This window comes from Petromyzon marinus, chromosome 20, assembly GCF_048934315.1.
Source record: "Petromyzon marinus isolate PM22_M1 ecotype Great Lakes invasive population chromosome 20, UKy_Petmar_22M1.pri1.0, whole genome shotgun sequence".
Lineage (NCBI taxonomy): Eukaryota > Metazoa > Chordata > Hyperoartia > Petromyzontiformes > Petromyzontidae > Petromyzon > Petromyzon marinus.
Window position 1 is genome coordinate 6,501,984 of NC_133686.1, and position 27,913 is coordinate 6,529,896.

The following is a 27,913-nucleotide window of genomic DNA, read 5'->3' on the forward strand; positions in this document are numbered from 1 at the left end:
GTATGTTAAAGGTTATAGGGAGCGGAGAGAGGTGGGTGATTTGTGGGGGGTGATCTTTGTGTTTGTGTGAGTGTCCATGATGTGCGTCTATGGCCGTCCCTAGGGGGCGGGAGGCGGCGGTGCGGTGCCTGGAGGCCACTCAACGCCTTCGAACGAAAGCGAGAAACTCCTGCGTCTGACACCGCGACGTCTAAGCGCGGGGCCCCCGCCAAAGCGCGGGGCCCGGGGCGGTCGCCCCGACTCGCTCGTGCCCCGGGGACAGCTCCGAGTGTGTACGTCAGTGCGCATAGGCGGGCATGTGTTTGAAATCAAATCCCATCACACGGGGTGACACACGCCCACACGCGCGCACGCGCGCGTGTGGGCGTGTGCGTGATTATTACGCGTGAACCCGCGCGATCTGCCTTTGCCGAGGGCAGCTCTCACGCACTTAAGGGACTCGAAATCCACATCGATGGCTCGCTTCCTTTTTTTTAAAGAGATATCGCTCCCCCTCTCTCTATCCGCTCCCCCTCGTACACAACTCCCTAATTAATCCTGCATCACGCGGCACGGACACGGCACACACTCACCGCCTTCGTTCGAACTGCGCATTCATGAAGTTGCTGTATTATATATATAAAATGTATATTTGGGCTTACGTGAAGAATGGAACGTAATTGGGTGTTTCAAACACCTGGCCTTCCTCGGGACATTCGACTGCATTCATGCATTGTTGCTTAATGAATGTTCACATTCATTAGGGATTTGGCAAAATCCTCATCATCGACAATGATGGATTTTTTTTTATGATACACGGTGTATGTAGATGTACACACGTATACAACGGTGTGTTCAATAGGAAAACGCAGACAGAAATAATAGGAATCCGATCATACTCTGCATGTCAAGATTACATCAATGTTCTTTAATTTACTCTTGCACGCAAATTTCTACTGTACTGGGCAGATAAGTTACACACATTATAAACTCTGGAGTAACACAACATATATAAGCAATATTAGACAACCCGTGAATCGCACTGCAATCTGGGAGGGCATCATATTAGCAGCAGCAGCGTTGATTCGCTGCAGTCAAAACTCCAGACCGATTTCGACCTAACGATGTCACATCGGCAGAATCAGACTTGTTTAAATCAGCGCCGGTGGAGTGTCCAGATGTTTGTCGGCAAAGACCGTCTCTTTAAGATATTGGTCTTGACATTGAGCATTAAAGCGGGTATGTAAGGGGTATTAAGACAGACACATGGTGAATATATATAGACATGCCGATTGTTAAGTCGTCAGAGAATAGGTTCAAACTCAAATTCGCAGAGAAAAAACGGAAGCACTTTAAAAAAATTAAGTTGCCATACTTTGGAAATGCAATGATGAATAGTTCGAGCTCTGTGAAAAACCACGTGGCCGCTGTATTGTCACGAAAGGAACGTGTTTGTGCCCACTCATTCTGTAAAAAAAAACACCCTACCCCAACACGTTAGTCGATAACACTGCCTGAAAAAAGAAAAAGTACACAATAGGCGACGTTTCGGGCAACGGACCTTCTTCAGAGTACACAAAGAGAGTCCAGAGAGGTAGAAGTGGTCTCTTCATGCGCTGTGAACAAGGGCCATTGCCTGAAACGTCGCCGATTTGTATGCGTTTTAGATATACAGTCTACAGTGTTATTGAAGGACGTACTGAGTGTTTTGGTAAATCGTGATTGTTCGCCACTGCCGGCGCAACAGCATCAGCACATTGTTTTTTTCATGATAAATTTCAGAGTTTTTTTTGGGTTAGATCGTGTAAATATTAATGTCGTTAAACCCGCCACCACTCGACGAATCCAATTAGTAAGGTTTGTCAAGTAAACACGACATGCCAATTCGTTATTAGTTCAGCATACCCGGATTTGTAGATGCTGTGGGTTAACTCTCCAACGCACCGGTGTGCTAAACTAGTAACGAATCGGCATGTTTTGTTTACGTGACAACCCTTGCTAATTGGCTGTGTCGGGTGGTGGCGGGTTTAACGATACATTCATATTACCACGATCTAACCCTGTTTTTTTGTATTATGCGTGGCTCTCTGCTTCTTTCATCGTTCTGTTTGCTATTTTGTACAATTCTATCCATATTGTACAATCGGCAACGTATCACGTAGCCATTGTAAACGCGGCTTGTTGTGGCATGAGGTTATCACCTTGTATGTATGTGTATTTAACTTCTTGCCCACCGTAAGTAGTCAACCATGCTAATCGGAAGTGCGGGGGAAGGACAACAAACTAAACACAAAAGGCAGTTCTAAAGAAGTTAGTTTCCAATCTAGATGACTTCAAAGTGCATAGCTCCAGTGGCTTCCAAATATCGGCAGGAAGAGCGTTCCAGACGGCCGCAGAAGCGCATCTGAAAGCGCGCGATGCGGTGACCCGTCTTTGTTCGATGGTTCGCCAAAAGCCGCTGTGAGGATGACCGTGAGAGTTCGCGTGATGGTGGTTTATGCGCTTTGACGAAATCAGTAAGGTATTGTGGTTCATTTATGGCAAGCACTTTGCATGTAATGAGTGCGACCTTATTTTGTATTTGATCGGCAACCAGAAGCCAATGCAGCTCAGCGAGCATTTGACGGACATGATCGGATTTTTTGCAGTACCCGTTACGACACGTGCCAAATAATGTTGTACACACCGCAGTTTGCTCATGTGTGTGTTTTCCAGACGTCCCGTAGAGTAGCGAGTTGCAATAATCGAGCCTAGTGAAATAGGAACCGAATTCAGTTCCTGAAAAAAATCTCAACTTCGGACATCTTGCCGAGCAACGCCCGGTACGATCTGAAAGCACCATTTGGAGAGCCTTACAGCAGTACTGCGAAATACCCACGCAGGGTATGAACGTGTAATTTATGTGAGAGCACTTTGCTTACCATGAGACCCCCCCTTCCCCCTATTGTAATGGCACCGTTTTGTTTAATACACACAATTGCCTGTGTGAGAAATGCGCCCTTGCTCAAACATTTTAGCGATGGAGCTGCAAGAGGCAGTTTGTCAGTGCGAGTTGAAGCGAGAGCTCCCTGTGGTGAAATCCCCCGCCTCCCGCGGAGAGGGGATTTGGGACTCGATTGCAAAGCAGCATCAGTAGCCACCGCGAAAAGAACCCCCAATTCACGTGTCAAGCGACGTGGCTTAGCGGATCGATTTGGCCTTGCTGGAGATCTTAGTCCACCAGGTAAGAACTGCAGTGATTGCAGTTCTTCAAGGACTGTTACATGTGTTTTTTTTGCATAATGTACAAAGGCTGAGTGCTTTTTTTTGCACGCGTTTTCTTGTGTGTTCGTTTGAACCGTGAGGCCAGAAATATTTTAATCTCGGAGAGAAAATCACGATTTTTTTTACAAAAGCTTTTGCGGGTTGGAGGTATATGTCACCAAGGGGCAGCTTTGCTGCCCCTTGGTGACATATAAATACGGAAAGTATTTACTTTATTATTGTTGTCTATACGAATATTTAAAAAGTGACCTTTGGTAAGTCTGTCTTCAGAAACCATATCTATCAATCGCACGTACTCAATTCATTGCTGGATGGGCGCCGCGGTGGCGAGATGTTAACTACCTCGCGTGTTTTACAGGAGGTTGTGGGGTCGATCTCGACCTTGACCCCTGTTGTACATTTGGAGTTCGCATGTCCCCTCTCCCCATGGTCGCGTGGATTTTTCTCCGGGTACGTCGGGTTTCCCCTCCACATTTAGAATCATGCGTTTCGAGTGTTTGGCTGCTGTAAATTTACACACGATAAGCCACTTCGTGGAGCGATCATTTGTGGATAGGCCGCTTATAAAAAAAGAGCCATATAGCTCAGTGGGCCTTACCTGGTAAACAAACAAATAGTTTGTCGCTGCCCACCACGGGGACCCCACAGCAGCCTATAACACCTGTTTCTGCCTACAGCGCCTGCTCTCTGTGCGTGGCTGTCACCCATCAAAAACAACTATCCAAGCCTGCTGAGCTTCTAACATCTGGCGGACTCCAGGTGAGTTGGGCAGCTTATGATTAATTCGTATTTATCCATTTAAGAAAAGAGAAAAAAAACCCATCATATTCTCAGACCCAGCAGTGCTTAAGAGCCTCTGGGTCACGCCGACCCACGTCACGTTTAATACCTTATACGAATCTGTGTACACCCTAAGGAGCTCACAGACCAAAATCTCGCGGTAACATCTCCCTCACCTGGTAGGCAGGAGGGCGTGGGGTCGCTTGCGACCCTGACGATGCCTGTTGTGTTGTTGGAAGTCCGCGTGATCTTTCTTCCCCGTGGTGGTCGCGTACATTTTTCTTCTTATGGCTTTGTCCCCCCCACCCCTTCACATTTAAAATCAACGCGCGTTTAGATTATTTGACTGCTTCTATAAATTCCCACATGTGATGATGATGACGATGAGGTTATCAGCCACTGCCATGAGCTATAATGCGTGGCCAGGTGGCCCCTGAACAAGAGCTAAGAGCGCAATGGACTTTACCTGGTACATATTCGTGTTTAGTTCACAAAATCTAAATAAAGACAGCAAATTGCAGCAGCAAGCCAATGGGTCAGAGTGGAAGGCGGTGCCACCCTGTTGTGACAGAGACTTCAATCCATTTAACGGCACTACTTTTATGGCTTTTAAGAGTAGATAATGTGCTAACTCATTTGCCTGAACATGGTATCATCATACAAGTCACTTTTAGTGGTCATTTAAATTAATACGTAAGCTGTCACAGTTTATTCTGTGTGTGCGTATGGTGCCTTGAGTGTGTGTGTTTCCGGGGAGAGGTAGCGTAGCGGTTAGCGCGCTGATAACAGCACTTGCCCCAACAGCCTATTAAGGCTATACGGGGATCTTTGTCTTTGTTTGCAAGGCACAATCCGAACCTGGGAAAATATTTTCTCACCTGGCACACCACGTCCAGTATATCTGTTGTTGCCGTGGCTGTGGGTAATTTTCATGTGCTTCTGCCAGTCTAGTAGCGATCCATACCAAAAAATACACAACTCAGTTAGATATACATGCCCAGTCGGGTGTGTAATGTGTGTGGTGCATGTATGTATGCACAGTATGCCTTTAAACAACTATTTCATGTGTGCTTGTGTATTTGTCACACTGTTTGATTAAACAACGTTACATCACGTGTGCATGCCTACGTGCGTTGGTGTGAGTGTGTGTATATATGTGTCTATGTATATGTGTGTGTACCGCATGGGGAGCGGTAGTGTAGCGGTCAGCGTGCTGCGTTATGAACGTGGCGACCCAAGTTCGATTCCCGTTCACGGCCAACACCAGTGACGATCATCTGAACCGGTCCTGTGCCTCCCCTAGGTCGACTCAACATCAAATGAGTACCTGGTGCGGTGTGTAAACATTGCCACTAAGGAGACAAAGTCGGCCGGTCGTGGTGCTGGCCACCCATCTCCTCGTGTGCCGTGCGGGCCTTCATAGGTGCTTGCTAACAGCACTTGCCCCAACAGTCTGTTAAGGCTACACAGGGGATCTTTGTTGTGCCGCATTGGTCCGTCTTTAAACACTCAGGCACCTCGCATTAGCGCGGCCCTTTTAATCGTGTGGCGTTAATGCACGGACAGATAATTCAGGTCAGCCTCTCTGCATCCAGCTCACATGACCCCGCACTTTAATTGGCTTAATTATAATGATTAATATAATTAAACCTGCCTCGCCATTTCATCGTGAAAACCCTCCCAATACCACACAACGCAAACTCAAGCACTCCCTCACACGCATTGTCACCGACAAATAACCGAGACAAGGCTGCGGATCGCACGAATAAGAGAAAATGCCTCCAATGTTTAACAATGTTATTAGTATGGTTGATTGGTAGGTTATGAGCTCGTGTAACATTTTTGCTTAAATCACAACAACAATTAGATTCACACAGAGTTATTATTATTAAATTAGCAGGCGAGCTGCGTGTGCACAGTGTGTAGGCCACGTAGGGGTAGTTGCTTGCCACCCCCAAAGATTTAAGAGCAATGATGGGGGAGGAGGGGTATGATGGTGCCAGAGTAAATTTCAAGGAGGTGGGGACTTCTAGAGATAGTTGTGGGGGGGGGGGGGTAATGATGGCGTTACGATCCTGACAAGTTGATCTTGTGCTGGAGTGAAATGTCCCCGTTGGACTGAGCTGCAGAATTTCACAATGCCATTATTTTTTTACCACCAGGTAAGGCCCACTACTGATCTATATAGCTCTTTCTCGGAAGCGACCTGGTCACGAATGATAGCTCAGCGACGTGGCTTATCATGTGGAAACTTATAGCAGTCAATGACTCTAAACGCATGTTTCTAAATGTGGAGAGAAAAAAAAAACAGAAGACCTGGAGAAAAATCCACGCGACCACGGGGAGAACACGCAAACTCCAAATATACAGCAGGCGTCAGGGTCGAGATCGAACCCACGACCTCCTGCATACCAGGCGAGGTAGTTAACATGTCGCCACTCGGGCCGTAGAGATACTGCCACAGTGGTGTAATGGTTATCTCACACTGGACTACACCCAGCGTTGTTATTATTTTTGCAGGCAAGCTGCTTTTTGCACCGTGCCGCCTTTGTCCACCCGGCAGTTATAAATGGGTGCACCGCAGTTAATCGATCGGCAGGTGTCGCGTGTGGTGGGGTAGAGTGTGGCTACTCCCACCAGCGTGGAAGTGGAGCCGACTCGCCCAAACTCCCTCTGGAGCGGAGGCCCTGCCGTCAGCAGTGGGTGGCGTAAAGTGACCAATCGCAGGGCTGCACTGTTATCTTTAATAAATGTGTTAGTCAATCAACGTATCGGTTATTCAGGCCAATATTGTCTAGCAGCAATACAAACTCTGGACCGGTTTCGACATTCCGGCTCTCGTCAGCAGTCAGGCTTATTAAACAACTACTGTTGGATTACCAGATGTTATTGGCAAGATAATTCCATTTAAAATAAGAGGCCTCTCTGTTTAACGCATAAAATACAGTACATTTGCCTTCATAGTCCATGGGCCATTGCAAAAATTGGTAGCACCTAAGGTAGTAACGCTTCAGTCGTACAGATGTATTCATACGGCCCATGAGAATACATTATTTGACCACCCCACCAAATTTCAAATGGTCATCACGTAACTTACTGTTACTGGCCGTGTAAAGAAAATCGGAAGCGTTTAGCTAATGCCACCTCTCAGGTGGTACCAACAAGTGAACTACATATTCCTGTGGGCTCGCTGACTCTTGCCTACGATGGTCGATTGCAACGCGTTGGTGAGCGGTGTGCCGAGTTGAGTGGTTAGGCTGCCGACCTTTGAGCCCCCGTGCCTTCGTACCGATTCGTGAATAAAACCAATTCTAACGTTGTACAACGTGTCGTGGTTAGCTTTGAAAATCGACACGCGGTGAAAGGGGTTAAACCATAAAAAAGTAGGCAGCTTCACGCTTAAGCCAGTAGGGTTGGCAAGTACGCACAGGGGATGTAGGGACATTAAAACAAAAATCTCATTTAATCACGAATATATATGGCCTTCTGGGGTTTCAGTAGTGGAACAGTGCATGCAGTGGTTAGCGTACATCACGTTTTGAACCCAGCTAACATCAGTGGCGAAGTGACATCTGAACGGTTACTGGCAAACCCCTGACCCTTCACCAACCCATGCTGACCAGCGTGGTGAAGTATGGTTACATTTTTTCGATGACCAGCACGGTGTTGGAAGGTCGGAATTCAGTGGTGGGATGAATAACAGCAGACCATTTTTTACCGTACTGTTATAAAAAAATGACGATGATTTTTTTTTAAACCAAGAAAGTCTCACCGAGAATCTTTTTCAGGAGGAGCGTCCTCCATTGGGAAGTTGGCCGTGTCCGTTCGTGTTTAGCTTCCTGTTGTAGGGAACTAGGGTACCCGGAAAAAAAAAACAGGTGGGTAACGCACCGAAGCTCCGCATTGATTGATTCAAGAACCTATTTCTGCACTGCTATTTCCTGGTTGACTCGCAGCACACACACACACACCTACACCAGCTGGCATTCTCAGGCAGCCTCCCGTCCGTGTACACAGCAGGCTCCGCCCTGCTTAGCTTAACAAAATCCGACGCGACGGGGCGCGTTGGTGGCGATTACAACGGCAGCTCCATGCTGTGAGCATGCCGCCTGGATGTTTATATGCTCTATTAGTGCGGAGAGAGCGGTTTCGGTCAGTGGGACGTATTGGCATGCCCCCCCCCCCCCCCACGGCCTCGATCGATAGCCCCCTCACCCCCATTCACGGGGGAGCATCGCGGTCGAACGCTCCCTCCGCTGACGATCAATTCGCCCGCACGATTCATATCGGCTCATTTACATCACACACCTCGCGTCCGCGAACACGGATTGTCGTGTCCGTCAATCAACACCGATCAACGCCTCCTGATGCGGTTTGCGATGGCGAGGGTGGTGCGCTCCAGGGCCTGGTCCTTTAGGGAATGGAGCAAGAGCGAAGTAAATAAATAAGTAAATACATCCATCTGTGCATCCTCACGTCCGCTGTGCCGAAATGTTGCGCGCTCGTTTTCCACCTCGGCTGTCGCTTCATGTCGCAAAGGTCTTCAACGCAGGTCCCGTGGATCACAAGGGGATATGATTCAGAGGACAGTTGCCATCAGGGGGTCCCCTAGGTTAAAACCCCCAAAAAGTATGGCCACAATATAAACGCACGTTCCTGTTGTTCCTGTTGTTGTAGGAATGCTGTGAAAAAGTAAGACAATGCAATTGGAAATGGGGGGTTAATTCTGAGTATTTTTTTTAAATGAAACAAGCATTTGGGAAAAAATGCCACGCACAAATTAAACTGTCACCATCCTCAAAGGAGTGTCACGCGTTCATGAGTTTCATGAGTTTTGAACGTTGTGGAATTATCCCAGAGTCAGTGATGACAATTCCACATTTCGGCGGTGGGGAGCAGTCTATACATCAAGCAACCACGATGATTTATCTTACAAACATTAGTTGATAATTCACATGTATTCACATTTGTCATGGCATCAATAAAAAAAAACCCCATTAAACATTCCCGTTGGGCTGATTTACACATGCAGGAATTCGTGATGCATCAGCTTTGCTGGACTCCTATCTCCAAAAGGATTATTCACGTTCAGTCATATTCATGACAGCAGGTTTAATAGAGCAGTCACATTCGGCAAACTGATAAGACCCGTGGATGTCCACACAGTAAATGCGCATATCCACCCACTGCCAAGACCTTAAAGCTCCATATTTCCTGAAGAAGGCCGGTCACCAGATGTGTCCAGGTGTTCGTGTCCTCTGCGTCTAAAAACAATCATCGCTTCATCTCCTCTGTGGACGTCCTCTCGGGTGCATTCTCTCCCTTGGCTACCACTCCATCTTTGGTCTTGACCAGCAGCCATCACCCCTATCTCTAACGATGTCTCATGACCGAGCCCACTTGCTTTTCTTAAGTCAAAATTGTGTCTTTCATGTATGTTTAATGACATGGAATGGATCACTATGGCGGGTAGCGCAGGTTGCTGGCAAAAAGAAGACCTGCTGCTGTAGCAGCCCTGTCGGCCAGCAGGTCAGGGGATAGGCGAAAGGAAAGGATGCGGGGACAAGGTGACAGAGGGGGTAGGTGAGAAAAAGCCCGAGAACCTTCTGGTAGGTCCTGGAAGGGGGGCGTCGCCGAGGGGAAATTAATGGGGGACCCCGTGGAGGACTCCCAGTGCCTGAGAGGGCCTTAATCAACAGAGTGCCTCCCATTCTAGTGTCTGTGAAGTGCATCACTACATATGTATGTATAACTTCTTTCGCAACGTACCTAGCCAACCGTACTAATACAACTCCGTATATTGTCGAATGCACGTATCCCCTCCATGCTTCCCTGAACACTTTCCAGCTTTTGTTCCATACTCTTGAAAGCGGAGGCGTTCGATGATCCTGCTGCATCAGTCGGGACACCCAAGACCACTGAAACACAATTACACATCCCAATGTCTGGGCCAAGTCCGTCCCAAGAGCAACCTTCAGGGGTAAGAGAGAATGCTCAGAGGATATCGCTGAGATCCTAGGGTTTGAATCCGGGTTTCAGCTCTCCGTGATTGAAATGGGTTCACGAGTGTAGTGAGATGGTGGTCTAAAGGCTGGTCACCAATGACTTCACAAACACATCACGCTATGTTTGATTTTGTTTTACTTAATTTGGCTCAACGCTCAGCTCTGACAATTTAATAATGCCAGTTTGATTGCCACTTGACTGACGTTGCTGTGGTAGCAGAGATTGTTAAAAAAAAGGTCACTTGTGAGGATTTCCAGAAGCAGTTCTACAATGTCTCATTCCACGGTGCCATTCTCGAACACACGCACTGAGCGTTCGATCCGTCTAACATCATAGCACTGACAGCGCCATTGTGAGACCAGTGAGAAAGTGACAAAAGAAGAGACGAACAACACAGTTACAACCCGAGCTGAAGAAGAACAAAACTCCCCATCGCAATTTGTTCATTCTGCCCGCGTCCATTCGTCCGTCGCAACCACCTTCACGATGGCGCGGTGGCAGCTGAGACACGGTGGGGGTGGGAAGTGGAGGGGGATAGGGTGGTGGTGGGGATATCAGTGGAGCTGAGTGGTGGCGGGGGGGGGGGGGTCTATAGGCAGGTGAGTGACAGCGTTCCCCCGGACGTGTGGTCGTTGCGGTAGTGCACGGAGCGCGCCGTCACGGACACGCGCGGAACGCCTCCGACCCCTCCGATGACTCCTCCGCCGCCGCCACCGCCTCCTCCTCCTCCTCCGCCGCCGACCGCGCGGCCCTCACAGCGCAGCAGCTGGCGGTAGGCCTCGCGGAAGTTCTGCGACAGGAAGCCGTAGATGAAGGGGTTGACGCACGAGTTGCCGTACGAGAGGCAGTGGGCCACGATGCGGAACGCGAAGGAGGCGTTCGTGAGCGGGAAGGAGCCGAATTCGACCCACAGGAGGATGACGTGGTGCGGCAGCCACGACACCAGAAACACCACGACCAGCACGAGCACCGTCTTCGCCGTCTGTGACGGAGATGCGGTGGGGAGGGGGGGGGTATCGGAGTGGGGGGTAGGTCAGGATGTAGGGGTGGGGAACGTCCGGCCCGCGGGCCGTATAACGCCCGCGAAATCATTTGGTGCGGCCCTGCCAAGGCAACCGCGGGCGGGACTCGAAATTAAATAAATCTAGGAGCAAACCTGGAAAAGCAGTTGCGAGTAGCAACATCGTCAATACCAGCTAACATCATCAATACCAGCTAACATCATCAATACCAGCTAACATCATCAATACCAGCTAACATCGTCAATACCAGCTAACATCATCAATACCAGCTAACATCATTAATACCAGCTAACATCGTCAATACCAGCTAACATCATCACCACGCCTCGCCAAAGAGAAGCAGTTCCAGCCATCACATTAGGGGTGAGTTAATTAAATGTTTGACCAAATATAGCAGGCAAATTTTTAAGTTGAAAATTTTGTATGGCCCGCGAATGATGTTATAAATATCCAAATGGCCCTTGGCAGAAAAAAGGTTCCCCACCTCTGGGAGAAAGGAATTCAATGTTTAGGAGTTGCATTTAGCGGGCGCTTAAATAATCGCATAGCAACTCAGAGCACCTTACATCTCAAGACGTTCGAATGTCCTACCGCGGTTAAACCAAGGGTGACAGTTGTTCCAGTGCAGCACAAGGCGTGCACAACTAACCATGGGTCTCTGCTTAAGTCTGCGAACCATGTGAGTCTATGAGTTCATGGGTCTCTCTGTAAGGATCAAATGATTTGAGTTTGCGGTGGTGTTTAAACGTCTCAGCAAGTCAAAGCGCCTATTGTCAAATGTCAGTTCAGCCATTCCAATACCATTGCTGCAGTCTAGCCAAGGGGGCCCCCAGTGGCAGCTGTCCCTTTGTTGCACAATGTGAACGGCTTGCAAATGGGCATAAGTCTGCCAGCGGGGTGAAGACATTGCGAAGTGGTTGTTTCCAAGCAGACCGTGCATATTTCTGGTTAAGAGACTGGCCGATGTTATCCAGGGCAGCCACAGGGATAGAACCTGCGAATCTTTACGACGAGCGGCGAACGCGGCCGCCTCCGCTCGGTCACACGACGGCCGCCACAACATCCCCACCACCAAGGCAGGCACTGAGTTAGAGGGTAAGGGAGGTGGTTGGATGGGTCACGTGGCTGGCAGGCTGATAGCTGGGCACGAGGGTGGAAATTTGATTCCAAAATCGATGGATTTTCACCTTGACCTGTACCGGCTCATTTGCGTTGTTCGTCATAACAGATGACGGCGTGTGGTGGCATCGTCAAGGGGCCTTGATTCCGGTGTTAATTTACGCCGGGGTTTGCTCACCGAGATGGGCCGGCCCCTTTTGTTTGTGCCTGGTTCTCGACAGGTCAAATGCCTAAACCGCAAAATAAAGCGACGGTCATATTTCGTTGTTATTGGATCGCCTCCGCGAGCGTTATCGTGACCCGCCTCCTACTCCACCCTCTCCCACCCCCGTCACAGACGGGCAGAGAGAGCGAATGCATTACCGCTTTCAACCTTAGGTGGAAAGGGTTAAAAAAAGAGGGTTCATGTATGCATGTTGAACTTATTTGCACCGTACGTAGCCAACCGTGCTGATCGGAGGTGCGGTCCAGCACAGGCTCAGTGGTTGGTGCATTGACCTATGAACTCGACGACCTGAGGTTTCATTCCTGGTCGTGGCTAACATCAGTGGTGCGTGCGCTTCTAAACCGGTCCTGGGCTCTTCCCTTCAACTACCGGCACTGACCAATCATGGTCAAGTATGGTCAAACAAACCCCCACGACTTACAAAGGGCTGTGAATGGTCAGAAATAAAATAAAAAGTGTCAAAAGGGCAATGGAAAGAAATGTCAAATTATTTGGTTTGTGGGAAAATCTGAATCTTTATGCATCCTGGAGAAATCTGATGAGATATGAAACTTTTTGTACGTATGTATGTTAAACTTCTTTCTTACCACATGTAGCCAACCGTGCTAATCGGAGATGCACACAGATGTCCAGCATGTCCACCTTGTGCTGACAAAGACTGCCATGAGACATGTTCCGTGGTGAGCTGCCAAAAGTCAAAATTCAAAGTGGTTTCCCACTAACACGAGTGTTTTGGGACTGCAATTATCGTGTTTACAGCTCTGTGCCTGCCTTGGAAATTGCTACCGAACGCAGATCAATGGGTCTTTATGAGCATGTGTAACGGAAATGAGTTTCCACACGTAAAAGGTAACCGCGGAACTTCTGACTAATTCTCGGTGTACATCGCAGCTAGGTGGCTCAGCCACTTCAATGGAAACACAGACTATGATGTTGAGTCGCAGATTATACGACCATCGTCACATCATGTAAATGTATTTTCATTGCGCCGGTCATGGGAGCAATGGCAAGCGCTTGCAACACAGTCCTTTGGAGGCAGGGTTGATGGCTCAAGCAGGGATCAATACGACACAATTATTTTATTTAAGGCCAAGTAATAGCCCAATAAGTGGTGGTTGCGCAGAAGTGTTAGCATGCCACCTTATGAACTCCGTGAGCAGAGTTAAATCTCTTGTCGTGGCTCACATCACAGTGGCAGTGCGATAACTGAAGCGGTCCTGGATCTCTCTTTAGACGTTTTGCGAGCCCTCCACTGTCCAGCTCGGTGAAGTATGGTCAAACAATGCCCGCCTAGCAATAGGCGATAACAGGGCCGTACACGTACATTGTAAGTCTGAGACATCAAATGTTTTTGCCGGGCTAAACATAAATAAATATGGACAGCACGTGACAATACAGCAGCAAGTCACTTCAGCTGAGGTTAACCATGGATACAGGGAGAGCCAAGGGTGTGTTCCTCGACATGGATTGTCTTGGAGTGGCAGCAGCCGCAGCAGCTGCTGCTCCAGTGTGGAGGACTCCATTGTGACTCGCTCACCAGCGGCGATGCACCTCATTGCTACACTTCTGTCGCTGTTACCATGGTTACCACTCCATTGAACTTCACCCACCGATCCCTCCATCCATGCAGAGGACGACTCGGTGTACCAAACTGACTGTTTCGTCTCATCCACACTGTGTTCAAAAACCACACTGCACTTACTCACCCACCAAATCACTCATTCATCCACATACCCAATCACTCATACACCCACGCAATCACTCACCCACCAACCTACCAACTCACTCACTCACCCACTCACTCACTCACCCACTCATTCATAGACCCACTCACTAACCCACCCACCCAATCACTCACCAACCCACCCTATTACCCAATCACTCACTCACCCACCTACCTACCCAATCACTCATTCACCCACCCACCCAATAATTCACTCACCCACCCACCCACACTCATTCATCGACCCACTCACTCACCCACTCATTCACCACACTGCAGGTCAAAACACTTCTCTCTCTGCTCCTTCCCTCACACAGCTCCACTTCAGACTCTCCCGCTGTCGTCTCTGCTGTTGGCGAAGCTCTTACAACAATAACCTTGCTCGATTCAGGAAACGTATTAACTCTTATCTGTGTGCATGTGTGTGGAGTGTTCATATGGACGCCGCGGTGGCGAGATGTTGACTGCCTCGTTCTGGTATACAGGTGGTCGTGGGTTCGATCCCGACCCCGACTCCTGCGTATTTGGAGTTTGCATGTCCTCCCCGTGGTCGCGTGGATTTTTCTCTGGCTCCTCCGGTTTTTCCCCTCCACAGTTATAAACATGCTTTGAGAGTATTGGGCTGCAATGAATGTCCACACGATAAGCCACTTTTTTGAGCAATCATCTGTGGCCAGGTCGCTTCTGAAAGGGCCACAAAGCTCAGTGTGGGCCTTACCTGGTAAAATAAAAAAAGAACAGTTTAGCTGTAATCTTGATTTGAAGCTTTCGTGACTGCAGGGATCCATATTCTTTGGTTCTTTCGGTAAAGTCACGTAGGTATAAAATAAAATAAATTAAATCACGACGTTTCGGGCGCAACACCAGCGTCCGTCATCAGGTGGGACAACCACAGCAAGAAACAATTGCTGAATTTCTGAATTGGTTCTTGGTGTGGTTGTCCCACCTAATGACGGACGCTTGTGCTGCGCCCGAAACGTCGTGATCTAATTTATTTTATACCTACGTGACTTTACCGAAAGAGCCAAAGAGTATATAGTTTCGTTTTAGTTTTACAGCGTTTGTGGCTGGCCGTTTGGCGTTTGTTTGTTTGGGCCCTGTGCTCAGCGAGCGTGATAAAATAATCACGAGACTGGGGCCCCGAGTGCTTCTCTCCGTGTCGCTCGCAACCAGGGGACGATTTCAGTGTCACCACAAACTCACCGTGGCAACCGGTCAACGTGACAACGCAAACGGCGAGCGCCCACCCGAAATTCCAAATGACCATTTTGCGTTTGTTGACGAGGCAGGATTGCGGCTCGAGTTACATTAAGATTTCCGCTCCAGGTATGGACAGTTTGAGTTAATTGAGCAGATGCGCAAGTGCTCAATGTGAAATTGAAAATAATCAAATTGGCTTTATGGACGGCCCGCAAGTTGAAGTGGCATTTTAATCAGCCCCCCTTCTGAGTGGGTAATTGTCATGACGACGCGACGCCGTTGAGGATGGCCGCCGCTATGGCAACCGTCGCCATGGCAACGGCGGTGCGAGTTTGCGCGATGGTAACCCGAGGTAGCCGCCTCCCTGTCGCTCTTCCATCACTACCATGGCGGTCACCGTTCCCGTGGACCTCACTCGGCGATTCCTCCACTCGGTCTGCCGCACTGACTGTTTCGTCTCATCCACACTGTATGTATGTATGTCGAACTTCGTTCGCACCGTACCTCGCCAAACGCGACTCATCGGAGGTGCGGTTCAGCACTGGTTCAGTGGTTGGCGCATTGACCTATGAACCACACACCGCAACCACCACCACTGCTGCGGGTCACAACAATTGCGTTTCCGCTTCTTCTTTCACACCGATCCACTTTGGAGATCTCTCCCATCGTCTCTTTTTTTTTGCCAAGCTCTTAGAATCGCCTTTCGCTCAATCGAATAAACATGTTAACGCGTAGACTGTTCACCTTGTGATAGCGCTGTTTGTTGCTGCTCGCCTGGAATTGTGGGCCTTTGGGCCCTGCGCTCGGCGACTGGGATTGTTTAAAAACAATAATTCGTGGAACACACGGCAGGGCTCAGAAGTGACGCACGTCAACAGCTTAGTCTGACAGCCCAGGGCCACTCAGTTGCCGGGCAGCACCGTGGAGGCAAGAGTCGGTGGATCACACAAATGTTGCAAAATCTCCCTTCCCCGAGGGACGTCGTGGTTGCTATACCCTGGCTCGCCAGGAGAACGGACTAATCTCCCATCTGTTCTATACGGATGGCATGTCGCGTCGTCTTCTCGCCATGCGTGTGTCTACTTCGAAATGCTCCGGTTTTCGTCCCACACTAACAGAGTCTGCCAAACATCCCAGTGTAAGGCCACAAATGTTGGCGTCGGTTCGGGCTCACCACACGCTCGCCTCTGAATCGGCGGAAACGCATGCGGCGTGTTACGAATGTGCGACTTTTCAACTTTCGTACTTTTACACGTACGGGTTAAGCACGCGAACTTAAAACATTGCGCACTGGACAGAGTGCAGCAGTAATGGATATATACATATTCGTTAATATAGATTTACTTTCACGAAACCTTAATGCACAATTTTTAAAGCAATGTAATACAGAAGAAGCTGGATACAAGCACACCCTTTGGGAACAAGGCCAGCTGTGCTTATGGCCGTTCTTAACATGAAGAAGTGCCATTGCCCGAAACGTCACTTAGTATATAATTTCCATTTTAAGGCCACAGTGTTGTTCATTTTGTTGTTGTTGTTGCTATTTGTGCTTTGTGCACCACTGACAATGCAGCAGCTTCACCAAATAAGTGGCTTATATCACAAGTAGTGTGCTTGTATCAGAAGCTGCCGTTTGCCTTCCTCCAACCAGTGTAATAAAATATACACGTCTAAAACTTATATCAGAACTGTGACTGTATAAGGTATGTTTAGGTCCTTTTTGCCCTTGAAAGTCAAATAAAGGTTCATTGTAACGGGATCGAACCAGGGACCTTACGGCCTTACTGGTGAGCTATGCATGCCCTCTCACCTCCTACACAGATCCCCAAAAAAACCTGTGGCCGAATGTCTGTACTATGTTAATCAACATCACGGGGTGGTAGAAATATCTGTGCTACCTTCGCACGCCTCTCATTTCGTTAAGCCAAGGGCCGGGAATGTATTTTATATATATTAAAAAAAATTCCGCAATGTGAACTACACAGCAGCAATAATCGCCCCCTACTAGCAGACTAAAGACCCATATCTCTCTTGCGAAATATGACTCTTGTCCTGGTCTCTTGAGTTCTCAACTGGTGTACATGAAATAAACTCGAAAATGTTAAACAAAAGTCTAGGTGATCACACACTTGCGTTCGTGTCCAAATCGTCACGTGTGTCCAAGTCAGGTGGTGAGGTAAACAAAAGAAAGACGTCGACTGGGTCGTGGACGAGGCTACAGGTCACTCGCGCGATGCACCGTTACATCCCCTGTGAGGGTGGGTAAAGAAGCAGCCCTGCAATTGCCCCTTCACACCACTGCTGGCAGAAGGGGGCCCTTCACTAGAGGGAGCTCTGCAGAGTCCCTGCAGTCTTCTTCGTCGTGTCTCCTGTCCAACCTATCTAGTCATTTCCCAATATTCTGCACAGTAGTGAACACCGTTTACATCCACTCTTCCACACAGGCCAGACGTCTTGGAAGAGGTGGAAGTACCCACACCTTACCCCCCATCGCATGCGGTACTGTCGATCAATTAACTTGTGGTGAACCCATTTTTTTTATACTTCCCGAAGGACCCTTCTGTACTCGTTCTCTGCACCATTGATGTTTTTTTGCTGTTGCTGCTGCTGTGCGCACGCACCGCGAACCTCCCGTGTAACATAGCCGGGGGAAACTGGTAACACATCAAATCAGCTCATTACTGCTGGGTGGGCAGAGGCAGTGAGATTTTTTTGAAAGAGCTCGCACGATTGTTTCAACTATTGTGCGGGCGGCGGCGGGCGGTGGATTTGACTGGCGACCTCTGGATTGCAAGCCCAGTGCGTTCGCCGCTACACCACCGTGGGCAGCATTAGCCCACCACGTTCGCTCTTAAATCCTGAGGGGTGGCAACCCACCCTGCGCGAGGTGACCTACGCACTGTGCACAGCAGCTTGCCTGCTGAAATACAACAAGGCCGGGTGTTGTCCGGCGTGGGATAACCATAAACACCACTGTGGCAGGGCCTCCACGGTCCGAGTGCAGAAGTTAAACGAATGGCGTTGTGACATTCCACAGACCAGTCCCAACAGGGACGTTTCACTCCCGCGGAAGATCAGATTGTCACGATCGTAACGCCACCATTACCCCCACGCCCATCTTCGGAAATTCGCTACCTCCTGACAGCGTATTTGTAATAACATTGATTTTAAATTTTATTCGCAACAGAGCCGAATGTGACCCAATGACGTTGGCGATGGATGTACTGACAACCTTGTATTCTGCCGAGGCTATGGCTGACGATGCAATGATTTTAATGCGCGATTCTTTCGGCCAATTCCTTGCACCGCCTCTCCGATTCGGTGATTTCGGAGTAACCCCCGTAAGTGGTGGGTTGGGCTCAGGTATAATTGTCATTTTTTCTCTTTGTGTGCATTCTAATTTAAATATAACTTGAAGCTTTCGTGACTGCAGGAATTACGCTTTGGTTCTTTCGGTAAAGTCACGTAGAAAGAAAATAAATAAAATACTAGAATACGACGTTTCGATTGCAACACAAGCAACCGTCATCAGGTAGAACTAAATTTGAGAGAGAGACAGAACACAGACACGGAGACACACTACCTGATGACGGTTGCTTGTGTTGCAATAGAAACGGCGTATTCTATTACTTTCTTTATTTTCTTTCTACGTGACTTTACCGAAAGAACCAAAGAGTAATTTAAATGTGTTGTGCGCACGCCTTCCGTCAACACCATGAACGACGCAGCAACTGAAGAGTCTTACCTTTCTCTTGGACATGATGGATTTTTTTGATGTGTTTTGGATCTTTCTGTGCACGTGGGAGACCACCTGTGGGGGATACGAGGAGAAGGAGACAGAGAGACGGAGAGAGGAGACGAGAGAGATGCGCTGCATCATAACGATGGTGGTGGGTTCGGGGGGAGGGGGGGGTATGTGGATGCAGGGAGGGCGAGTGCATTGTTCTGCCAAGCAAGTTCATTTTGGTTACGTTTAACCAGGTGGGAACTCAGGGATACCAGGATGAGTCTCATTTGCAGGTGACCTGAGGCATTAGTCTGCCAGTAGCGGTGGGGGCGATTATTGCGGTGCATAGTTTCAATTGAATATAATTTACGGTGCAATTTTGGAAGTTTGCCGAATATGTGACCCTGATGCTGGCACGCAATGGGCCTACCCTTGCGAATGAAGTCACGGGATCTTTAAAGTCCACCGTGAAGCAGATGGCGTATTGTCACGGTGAGTACACCGCACAGCAGTACCCAGGGCGGCCCCTGCCGCGAGACGACGTGACCGCCCTAACCCACGTCGAGGGCTCGCTCTCGCTGCCACAATTAGAATCTCTATTCTATACTGGAGGAATCCGACGAGCGATGCATCTTTTTGTATGTCTTTTGTACGTCACCCCACGCTGTGGTCAACCAACACACTGCAGGTGAAACCCCTTCTCTTTCTGATTCGTTTCCCACACGAGCTTTTGTAACCTTGCTCAATTCAAACATTCTACTAACGCGTATTAATCACGCCTCCAATGGCGCTGCTTGTTACCGGCCGCCTGGACTTTGAGCCTGTGCTCAGCGACCGTGGTTTAAAAAAAGGAGGGTGGGTGCAAGGGGGTGGGTGCAGGAGAGTGGGTACAGGAAGGTAGGTGCAGAGAGTGGGTGCAGAGAGTGGGTGCAGAGAGTGGGTGCAGAGAGTGGGTGCAGGGGGTGGGTGCAGGAGGGTAGGTGCAGAGAGTGTGCGCAGTAGGTGGGTGCAGGGGGTGGGTGCAGGAGGGTAGGTGCAGAGAGTGGGTGCAGAGAGTGGGTGCAGGGGGTGGGTGCAGGAGGTGGGTGCAGGGGGTGGGTGCAGGAGGGTAGGTGCAGAGAGTGGGTACAGGGGGTGGGTACAGGGGGTGGGTACAGGGGGTGTGGGTACAGGGGGTGGGTGCAGGGAGTGGGTGCAGAAAGTGGGTACAGGGGGTGGGTGCAGGGGGTGGGTGCAGGAGGGTAGGTGCAGAGTGGGTGCAGGGGGTGGGTACAGGGGGTGGGTACAAGGGGTGGGTGCAGGAGGGTAGGTGCAGAGAGTGGGTACAGGGGGTGGGTACAGGGGGTGGGTACAGGGGGTGTGGGTACAGGGGGTTGGTGCAGGGAGTGGGTGCAGAAAGTGGGTACAGGGGGTGGGTGCAGGGGGTGGGTGCAGGAGGGTAGGTGCAGAGTGGGTGCAGGGGGTGGGTACAGGGGGTGGGTACAAGGGGTGGGTGCAGGAGGGTAGGTGCAGAGAGTGGGTACAGGGGGTGGGTGCAGGAAGGTGGGTCCAGAGGGTTGTGCAGTGGGTGGGTGCAGAAGGGTGGGTGCAGGGGGTGTGTGCATTGAGGTTCGTGCAGAAAGGTGCTGAGACGGGTGTCTGGAGACTGCTCGTTCCAGCAGTGTGGGCGGTCGGCTGAACGCGAGCAACAACTATGACAGATGCTCACCAGCACCACCAATTAAACATCACCACCACCACCACGAATAACCACCACGCATTAAACAATTACCACCACCAATAACCACAACCAATTAAACATTACCACCATCACCAATAAAACAATAACCAGCACCACTAATTACACGAAATGACAATCATCACCGTGCTGCTGCTGGTAGTGTCTCTTATTAGCATGTGGAAAAAAAACAAAGCATTTAAAAGTGGGAACGTGAGATGAACGCCATCATCAGAAGCAGCAACCGTTACACCACCAGCACCATCATCATTATCATCACACAGCCAGACTAATTTCTCTGTCTCTACTCCCCGCGTGACATCACCGTGCCGTGTCAGGCAACGCGGCTTCAACGCAGGCAAGTTCGTTCTGTGGTCCGTATTTTTTTTCCCCGCTCCAGACATTTAAACGACAATGAGTCGCCTATGACCAAATTGCGAAGCGATCTCGATCGTCGGATCTCCGAAGCTAAGCGGGGTATAGAGAGCCTGGGTCGTGACGCGAATGGGCGACCGCCACGCGCACAACAGCTGGGGCTACGGGATGGGCAGCAGAAAGACGGCAGTGCAGCGACGTCCAGCGCACGATGGTGAAGTACGGACAGATGGCCCCGCACTGGCGCTAGGAGGCCCTCTCTCACCCAGACAGAGGGCTGTACAGGCGCAGCAGCAGAAGTAATAGCAGTAGTGGAATTATTAGTCTCCCCGGTGCAGTTGCACTGCCTGCGCACACGAGAGAGCCAAAAGGCTGCACGAGGAGACTCTCAAGACGCGTCCCCCGTGGCGCTCTGCGCGCGCACGCTTCGTGGTTTATCCGTGACGCCGGCAGTTGTGCACGGGGCGTGTGGAGATGGTGGCGGTGGTGGTGGTGCAGGCAGTGAGGTCCTGCAACACGCATTATAGCGTTCGCACAGGTTTTGGGTGGGGGTGGGGAAGCCATATGCTGCACCTCCTTAGATTAATATCGTTACGCTCCACCCTCCTCTCTCTTTCTGCTGCTACACTTGCCTCCCCCCACCCACCAAAGCTTATTCTGTCCTTAATTATAATTACCCTTCCAGCGCACGTGTTGGATATTGATGCGATATATTCGATGATGTAAAGATGCGTCGAATTATCAATAAAAAACATCGATTAATCGATTCGTATGACAAAATGTTGCATTGGGAGGGGTGGCGCAGTGGTTAGCGCACTGCGCTCCGACAATCGCAACCTAAGTTAGATTCTCGGCTACGGGTCTACGGGCCGATGGCGAGTGATTTGTGAAAGTGATCGAGCGCATAACCGGGTGATTTGGTGACTGAAGCTGTTCTCGTAAACAATTCGCGTTTATCATAATCCAATCAGCTGGCCTCAAATTCCACCCGGGGAACCTGGGATTAAATAAATAAATAAACTATTGATTTGTTGATGGATTAACGTCCCTTTATTTAACCGCGCGAAAGCCCATTGAGAGACCGTATCGATGCTGCAAAATGAGCTGTGCTTTTACAGCGGACGCTTGTAATGCAGCGCTTCGGAGGCGGAGTTGGTGGATCACGTTAAGATAACCACGTATCTAATCATTCCCAACGAGGTTGACAATTTAAAGCGTATTCGGAGCACGGGACTGCTCCGATTACTCTGGACACCCAGCTATTTTGCAGGAGGGTCCTAGCGAGCATCTAGGACCCTCCTGCAAAATAGTCTTGAGACTGAGAGGATTGTACCGGACAAGTCTGGGGCTATTTGAGTCGCTCGGTGTTCCATGACATACGCGTCAAAAATCGCGCATCGCGCATCGCTGGCACGCAAACGGAACAAGAGGGCGAAAAGTGCGCTAAGAAGCACGGCGCGATAGATGCAGCGCAGCGGAATGACGCGACAGGAAGAGGAGCACGTGGGAAGGGGGGATTAAGGATAAAGCGGAGACATCGCATTGACCATTAACCAACAACAGTTGTGCCGTCGGCTTGGGCAGGACACGGAGCTGGAAGGAGCGGGGGGTGGGGGGGATGGCCCATGGAGGAGACGAATGACGGAATGGCAGCAAAAGGAAAGAAACGCGCCTTGCCACAACGCCTACCGTGGAGAGATGGACCGATGAAATCGGCTCATGGGTGACACTGGTCGTGGCAACTAGATACCCCGTGGGATTGGCGACGGCGTGGGAATCCTTTATCCAGCTGTGGATCGAACACGACTGACGGTGATGCTGGTGATTCTGAAACAGTTGCTGCTAACGATGCTGCTACTGACGACGATGATCATCATCACACTGCTGCTGATTGTGATGTTAATCATGCCGGTGCCGATGATGCCTAAACGACGCTCCACCATTCACGCCAAATACAAAGATCCCCCGTATAGCCTTGATAGACTGTTGGGGAAAGTGCTGTTAGCGTGCACCTAATGAAGGCGGGGACGGCACATGAGGGGGTGGGTGAATAGCACCACTCCCGGCCGCCTTTGTATCCCCAGTCGCGATTATTTTACACACCGCACCAGATACTCATTTGAGGCTGAATCGACCTATTGCGAGTCCCGTGAGCGGTCCAGATATTCGTCACTAGTGTTGGCGCTGAGCGGGAATCGAACTCTGGTCGCCAGGCTCGTGGCGCAACGCAAGTGCTAACCGCTACACCACCGCTCCCCAACCAGTCACGCATACGCACGCACGCACACACACAGCACCGAACCCACCCGTGCGTAGCACGCGCTGATGAGCACGAGCGGCAGCAGGTATCCGAGCGAGAAGATGACGGCCCTGTAGGTGCTCTTGAGATTCTTGTGGCTCCACACCTCCCAGCAGAAGTTGCCGTGCTCCTTGTAAACCACGATGGTGTGGTAGTGAGCCCTGGGCACCGCCAGCACCAAGGACAGCAGCCAGAGCGCGCTCACGGCGCCCAGCGCGCGGCGCACGGAGCGCACCGCGGCGGCGCGCCGCGCGTGCACGATGGCGATGTAGCGGTCCACGGACATCGCCACGAGCGTGAAGATGCTCACGAGCATCGAGGCGGTGAAGACGTAGGGGACGCCCTTGCAGAGGAAGGCTCCGAACACCCAGTCGGGCAGGAAGTAGTAGGTGGCCTCGGAGGGCACGCAGAAGAACAGGAAGGTGAGGTCGGCCACGCTCAGGGTGAGCACGAACACGTTGGTGATGCTGTGCGACTTGCCGAACTTGATGCGCACGAGCACGAGGATGACGAGCGAGTTGCCCACGATGCCGAGCAGGAAGATGACGAAGAAGATGACGGGGACGACGATGGCGCTCACGATATGCTCCTGCATGCCCGGGTAGCTTCCGTTGATGGCCAAGTCGAGACGGCTCAGGTTCCATGATCCTCCGAGAGCCCCCGGACTCGTTGGCACTCTCTCCTCCATGGGCAAGGGCTCGCGCACAACGCTGTCCCTCTCTGTGTGTCTCTCTGCGTTTGTCTCTCTGCCTTGCTCTGTCTCCGTCTGCTCATTCGCAGTGCTGGCCGGCAGGTGGGCAAACTCTCTCCTGTCTCTTGCGAACGCTTTCTTCTCCTGCTCCTCGTTCCACTCACGCGCGCGCGTGCGCTCGCTCCCTCTAAATCTCTCGCTCGCTGCGGGAGGCGAGATGCGCCGCTCCGTGTTGGAGAGAGTGCACACGTGCGAGGCGTGAAGAGCGAGAGACAGGAGGTCGCGAGTGTGTGATGGACTGGCTATACTGCTGGTGCTAAGACGCGGCGAGTCGGGAAAGGGAGAGTTTCAACGCAACGCGAGTACGGTTGTTAGAAAGAAACGCGAAAGTAAGAAAGTAGAGAGAGAGAGAGACAGGCAGAGCGATGGATAGACGGAGGAGATTAAGCAGGAACGAGAGAAGGAGGGGTGTTGTAGTGGGACAGACGACGAGTCAGGAGGAGATATGGCGATGGAGAAGTGGCGGAGAGACTGGAGAAACCGCGAGACGACAGGAGGGGGAGATGAGACGCGGGTGATGGGGCTGAGTGCCGGAGAAACGTGAGCGTCCATCTGCCCTGCCCGCTCGCGCCCGAGTGCGTTCGCAGCCAGGCGCGCGCCGCGGGGAGCGTGTATGTGTCCGTTCCGCGCGCTCCCTCGCTCCCTCGCACGCACGCACGTACACACACACACACGGACGTGCACAGACGGACACACGCACAGAGGCACGCACAGGCGGAGACACGGAGGGGCACGCACACACAGATGCAAAGGCAAAGATCCCCCGTATCGCCTTAACAGACCGTTGGAGCAAGTGTTGTTAGCGAGCACCTGTGAAGGCTGGTACGGCACACGAGGGGGTGGGTGGTCGACACCACGCCCGACCGCCTTTGTCTCCCGAGTGGCAATGTTTACACCTTGCACCAGGTACTCATTTGAGGCTGAGTCGACCTAAAGGATGCCCAGGATCGGTACAGATAATCGTCACTGGTGTTGGCCGCGAGCGGGAATCGAACTCGGGTCGCCGGGCTCATAGCGCAGCGCGCTAACCGCAACACCACCGCTCCCCACTACACACACGCGCACAGAGGTACGCACAGACACACACACACAGGCACACACGCAGGGAGACACACCCAGACACACAGAGACACTCATAGGCACACACTGACACATACACGCAGACACACAGGCAGACGCACACAGGCACAAATACACACAGACATACACAGACACACTCAAGCACATCCTGCACACACACACACAGATGACAGGCGCACATACGGGCACATACGAAGACAACGATACCCCGTGTCACCTTAACAGACTGTTGGGGCAAGTGCTGTTCGCGAGCACCCATGTAGGTCCGGAACGATTCTCTTTCGAAAGATCGTGGTGAATGTCGCGGGCTCTAGGAGCTGTAAGAGGTGGGGTAAAGTGTGGGTAACTCCCACCATTTCCTAGACGTCTGGCCAGCGTGCAAGAGTATTCCAAAACACCACTCTCGAGCTCCCTCTAGCGAAGACCCCTTCCGCCAGCAGTGGTACGAGAGAGCGATAGCGGGGCTGCTCCTTTATCTCTTTACCTATTTTGTTTGTTTGTCTGTCACAAACTCGGGGACACTCTACTCTCAAAGCAGGCGATTATTGCCATTACCTTCGGCGCCGGAGGGAAAACTAATACTGAGCGGAGTTTAATTCAATAAGGCGTACAGGACTCGACGGCACGCGAGGGGTCTCTGCTAATAATTGCCCGTGATTGAAAAACGGACAGCCAGCTAGCTATCAACAACAAGAAAAATCGCAAAGGGATTTGGCTCACGCGAACTAAAATCCGGCACTCTGCCACAACAACAACAACAAAGAACTCAAGGAAGAAAAATAAAGTGCACGCATGGATTATGCTACGAACAGAATGAATGCGTTTGTTCCGGGAAGCGCACGCACGCATTCATTAATGAATATATCAAGATGGGATATTTTATTTGCCAGTATCAAAGTATGAAAAAAGATAAGAATAGCTTCTACTCTTTCTGGCAATGAAAGACGTGTTAAGATGTTCAAACACCAAACAGAAACAGAATCATGTCCGCATACGTACTTGTGGTGAACATGCAAACAAAAGCATGCTCTGATAATGAATATGATGCATTGTCTTTGAAACTGATTGGTCCACACCAGAGAAAACCTCCTTTAGAGCCGAGTCTCTCACCAGTGAATTATTCCCACGATTCCTTGCAAAAGGTTTCCATTTGGTGTTTGAACATCTTAACACCTCTTTTATTGGCAGAAAGGGTTTCTTATTTTTTTCATAATGTATCAAGCAAATTCATGAATGAGTTCTCGATTATAACGGTGTGGCGTTCCCTGCTCCCGGGTGAGCGGGACTCCTATCGCGTCTCGAGCTCGCGATTGATTGATGTGCCCGGGTTTATCCAAGCCGGCGACTTCCTTTTGAGCATGCAACGCAACTTTAGTGGAAAGTTTGGTCCACGCTGGACGATGTCTCCCGAGAGCTATCGCGCCCCCCCGCCCCGCCCTTCCCCGTGACGGACAGACGGGCAGACAGATACATTGACAGCGCTAAAGCACAAAAAAACACATCGCCATAGTGTCCGGATTATAAGAGCAAAAGTTTGGGGGTGCGTCTAATAATCCGGTCGGTATGTGTGCGACCACTTTGTATACGTTTAAAGCCACCGGAAACGCATTTTTGGGGGTGCATCTTACTTTCTGGAGCGTCTCGTAATTCAGAGAATACGGTAACGATCTTAGCAGGCAGGCGCAACGGTTTTGTTGTTGTTGTTGATGTTGTGTAGACGAAGCGGCTGATTGTCTTCGTGCCCTGCTTATAACACAATCACACTCATCATCAGCCGGGGTAATGAATCAAAGCTGCGAGTGACAAGCACAAGAGCGGCGTGCTCCTCTCAGCGTGTTCCCTCTCCGTCACCGCCACACACCTTCCGTGCCGCAATCACTCTCCGTCCTCCCTCCTCCGTCCTCATCCCTCCTCCTTCTCCTCCAGCCTGGATCCCGAGAACAGGACAGGGAGCAGCAAACTCAACTTTGCATCTGCTGCCATTTGCCTTAGTCCACAACTCGCGTGTTCGTGGCATGGGGGTGTAGGCGATGGCACTGCACAAGTTCTCACGACAAAGAGAAAGACTCCCCCCCCCCCCCCCCCCCGTATAACCTTGGACTATTGGGACAGGTGCCTTCATAGCACCAATGAAGGCCGGCACGGCACACGAGGGGGTGGGTGGCCAAGACCACGGCCGGCCGCTTTTGTCTCCTTTAGAAGCGATGTTTACACACCGCACCATGTACTAATTTGAGGCTGAGTCGACCTAGGCGAGGCTCTGGACCGGTTCAGATAATCGTCACTGATGTTGGCCGTCAGCGGGAATTAAGCTCAGTTCGCCGGGTTAGCAGTGAAGTGCGCTAACCACTGCGCCACCACTCCCCGTACCAGGGACGTGCGGTCCGGGGAGGCAGGAGAGGCAGAGCCTCGCCTGTCATACTCCAATGAAAAAAGCTGTTACCAAAAGTAAAAAAAAAAGAATAATAAAATAAAATAAACATTAAAATTTTCAACTGATCTGTACTATAAATGTCATTTCTGTACGATTCCAATCATTTTTATAGTCAACATCGCCAAATTTGCAGAGCTCCGCTGCAAATACAGGAAGAGACGAGAGGTGAGGCAGGGACGCGCTCAGCCTCCCCTCTGATTGCGCAACCCCT

At 50.6% G+C, this 27,913-nt stretch overlaps 1 protein-coding gene across 1 annotated transcript; it reads right to left on the minus strand.

The window, feature by feature from the left end:
• Positions 1-613: 613 nt before the first annotated feature.
• Positions 614-27,340, minus strand: LOC116944161 (galanin receptor type 1-like). The gene is made up of 3 exons (XM_032957649.2): positions 23,445-27,340; positions 19,065-19,130; positions 614-11,011 (listed from the first exon to the last, which is right to left on the minus strand). Exons 1-3 carry the CDS (start codon positions 24,123-24,125, stop codon positions 10,619-10,621), a joined length of 1,140 nt encoding a protein of 379 aa, XP_032813540.1. The 5' UTR covers positions 24,126-27,340; the 3' UTR covers positions 614-10,618.
• Positions 27,341-27,913: the final 573 nt, after the last annotated feature.